Source organism: Pinus tabuliformis, chromosome 5_1 (assembly GCF_031772625.1).
Source record: "Pinus tabuliformis cultivar Carrire ecotype Pingquan chromosome 5_1, CPIR1, whole genome shotgun sequence".
In the NCBI taxonomy this organism is placed as follows: Eukaryota; Viridiplantae; Streptophyta; class Pinopsida; order Pinales; family Pinaceae; genus Pinus; species Pinus tabuliformis.
The window spans coordinates 742,698,595-742,701,247 of NC_142305.1; the positions used below are offsets into that span (position 1 = coordinate 742,698,595).

Sequence of the window (2,653 nt, forward strand, 5' to 3'; positions counted from 1 at the left end):
TGTGTCTACTTCACCGGCTTCGGGGGTGAGCCACAAGTAATTATGATGCGTTGCAACAATAACAGAGTGAAGTATGATGGGTTGCAGCAACCACAAAGTACACAAGTCATAATAACGTCATGCATAGATATGTTCAGGATTATATAATATAATTCATACTGCGAAAGTCCATGTGACGTTATCTTCATCCAAATCAACAAATATATTTTAATGTTAACATTTTTATTATTATATATGTTCCAGGTTATAAAGTCCATGTGACCTTTTATTCATCCAAAGCGACAGATATATTTTAATGTTAACATTTTTTCCACCAAATATGTTTTACGATATAATATAATTCATTATGCGAAAGTTGATGTGACCTTTTCTTCATCTACATCGACGCATACATATTTTTAATTTCAACTTTCCATGGATTCATATTTCACCGCACAACCCGACTGGTGAAGTAATACGAGAGACCTGCTCGCGAAACGTTTAACGAATTCGAGATATATCTATATATATCTCGAGAGTGGAAACCTTAATATAAAAACTTTCCAATTTACGAGAGACCTTGCGAAACCTCATATAAAAACTTTCCACATGACTTTGCCTTCCAACCACTTATTAATGCGGCTCTTGAATTAATGCTCACCTGGTTATTTTTAATAGCTCAGGGGCAAAAACGTTTAGCGTTTTTTAATATTTCATTGACAAAAATGTTTAGTACACTTAAAATTTTAAAGTTTAACAATTATTATTTGGATTTACAAAAATCTTTGTCAAGATTTTTTCTAAATATAATTGGAATTTCCATAACTTTTCAGGCAATTCCTCAAGCTAGTTAGACTACCGCATTTATATTTCACCGCACAACCCGACTACCCGACTAGTGAAATAATTCGCATCGTCAGTCTATTTATTCGAGTTTTGCCCAGTACCATGGGCAGTGTGGTGATTGCCTCATCGTTTATTGGAGAGTGAAATCATGGCTTCCGCCAGAGCGCAGGCCGTCTCCCTATGTGGCTTCCAATCGATTCCACCAGAGTTCGTTCGGCCAGTTTACGAGAGACCTGCTCGCGAAACGTTTAACGAATTCGAGATACCACTCATAGACTTGTCATCGTTACAAGTGGATGAAGTTCGTGAGAAAACGGTGGCAGAAATTGGAAGAGCCAGCCACGAGTGGGGGATTTTCCAGGTGGTGAACCATGGAATACCTGACGAATTTGTCCAACGCTTGCAGGCTGCTGGCAGAGAGTTCTTCGATCTCCCGCTGGAGGAAAAAGAGCCGTACGCCAATCTTGACGGCGTTACGGATGACCGATTTGAGGGGTATGGCACGAAGCTGAAATGCACGAGCGATGGGAGGCAGGGTTGGTCTGATTTCTATTTTCATATGGTGTGGCCTCCATCTCTCATAGATTTCAACAACTGGCCCAAGCACCCACCCTTTTATAGGTATAACGCCCTACGTACCATTTAATTCTACATTTCTGTTTATGATCTCTCTCTCTAGACTCTATATATATATATTGCATTTTGATGTGCAGAGAGGTGACTGAGGAATATGGAAGACAAGTGTTGGGAGTAGTAGATAAGTTGCTGTCAGCCTTTTCACTAAATCTTGGGTTGGAAGAATCCACAGTGAGAAACGCTCTGGGAGGTGAGAATTTGGAAATGGAGTTGAAGATCAATTATTACCCAGCGTGCCCTCAACCAGATATGGCGCTGGGAGTGCTCCCTCATACGGACATGTCTGCCTTAACAGTGCTGAAGCCCAACGATGTGCCGGGGCTTCAGATATTGAGGAACAACGAGTGGGTGACTGCCAAGCACGTTCCCAACACGCTTATCATACACATTGGCGACCAACTACAGGTAACTGTTCGTTTAAACTAATTTGTAATAATAGGTAAAGAGTTAATTTTTTAAAAATGGTTAGATTAAAATTTATATATAGTAGAAATAATTATATTAAAGTAGTGTGTATATTTTTGGCAGACGTTGAGCAACGGGAGGTACAAGAGTGTATTGCACAGGGCGTTGGTGAGCAAAGATAAAGTGAGGATGTCATGGCCCGTCTTCTGCAACCCTCCTCTTGATTTGGTGGTGGGCCCACTCCAACAGTTGATCGATGAAAACCATCCCCCACTGTTCAATGCGATGACGTACAGAGAATTCAAGCAACGCAAGAAAACGAAGGCAAACCAGAAAACATCTTAAAATCTTGTTATGAGAACTTGGTGTCTTTATAATAAACTTCAACGTGCCCGTGTTAATGCAGAACGTAATCAATTTGTGATGTGGTTTCTGGCTTCTTCGCTTTGTAAGTGTTATTAGTCGACTTCCCACACAAGTAATCACTTTGTAATATGATTTCTGTTTAGTTGACTGAAGGTGTTAGGTTATAGGGGAGGGTGTTTAATGGAATGTTATAATATAACTAATCGTTTTGTTATATGATTTCACTTTGTTATATGATCTTTGTTTAGTTGGTTGTGAAGGTGTTAGGTTATAGGTTAGGGTGTTTAATGGAATGTTATAATAGAACTAATCACTTTGTTATGTGATTTTTGCTTAGTTGGCTGTGAAGGTGTTAGGTTATAGGTTAGGGTGTTTAATGGAATGTTATAATAGAAGTAATAACTTTGTTATATGATTTCTG

General features: G+C 39.1%; 1 protein-coding gene across 1 annotated transcript; it reads left to right on the forward strand.

Moving 5' to 3' along the window:
• The first annotated feature begins 973 nt into the window (after positions 1 to 973).
• Positions 974 to 2,211, forward strand: LOC149167083 (flavonol synthase/flavanone 3-hydroxylase-like). The gene is made up of 3 exons (XM_089431461.1): positions 974 to 1,446; positions 1,539 to 1,866; positions 1,990 to 2,211. Exons 1-3 carry the CDS (start codon positions 974 to 976, stop codon positions 2,209 to 2,211), a joined length of 1,023 nt encoding a protein of 340 aa, XP_089287587.1.
• The last annotated feature ends 442 nt before the right edge of the window (positions 2,212 to 2,653 follow it).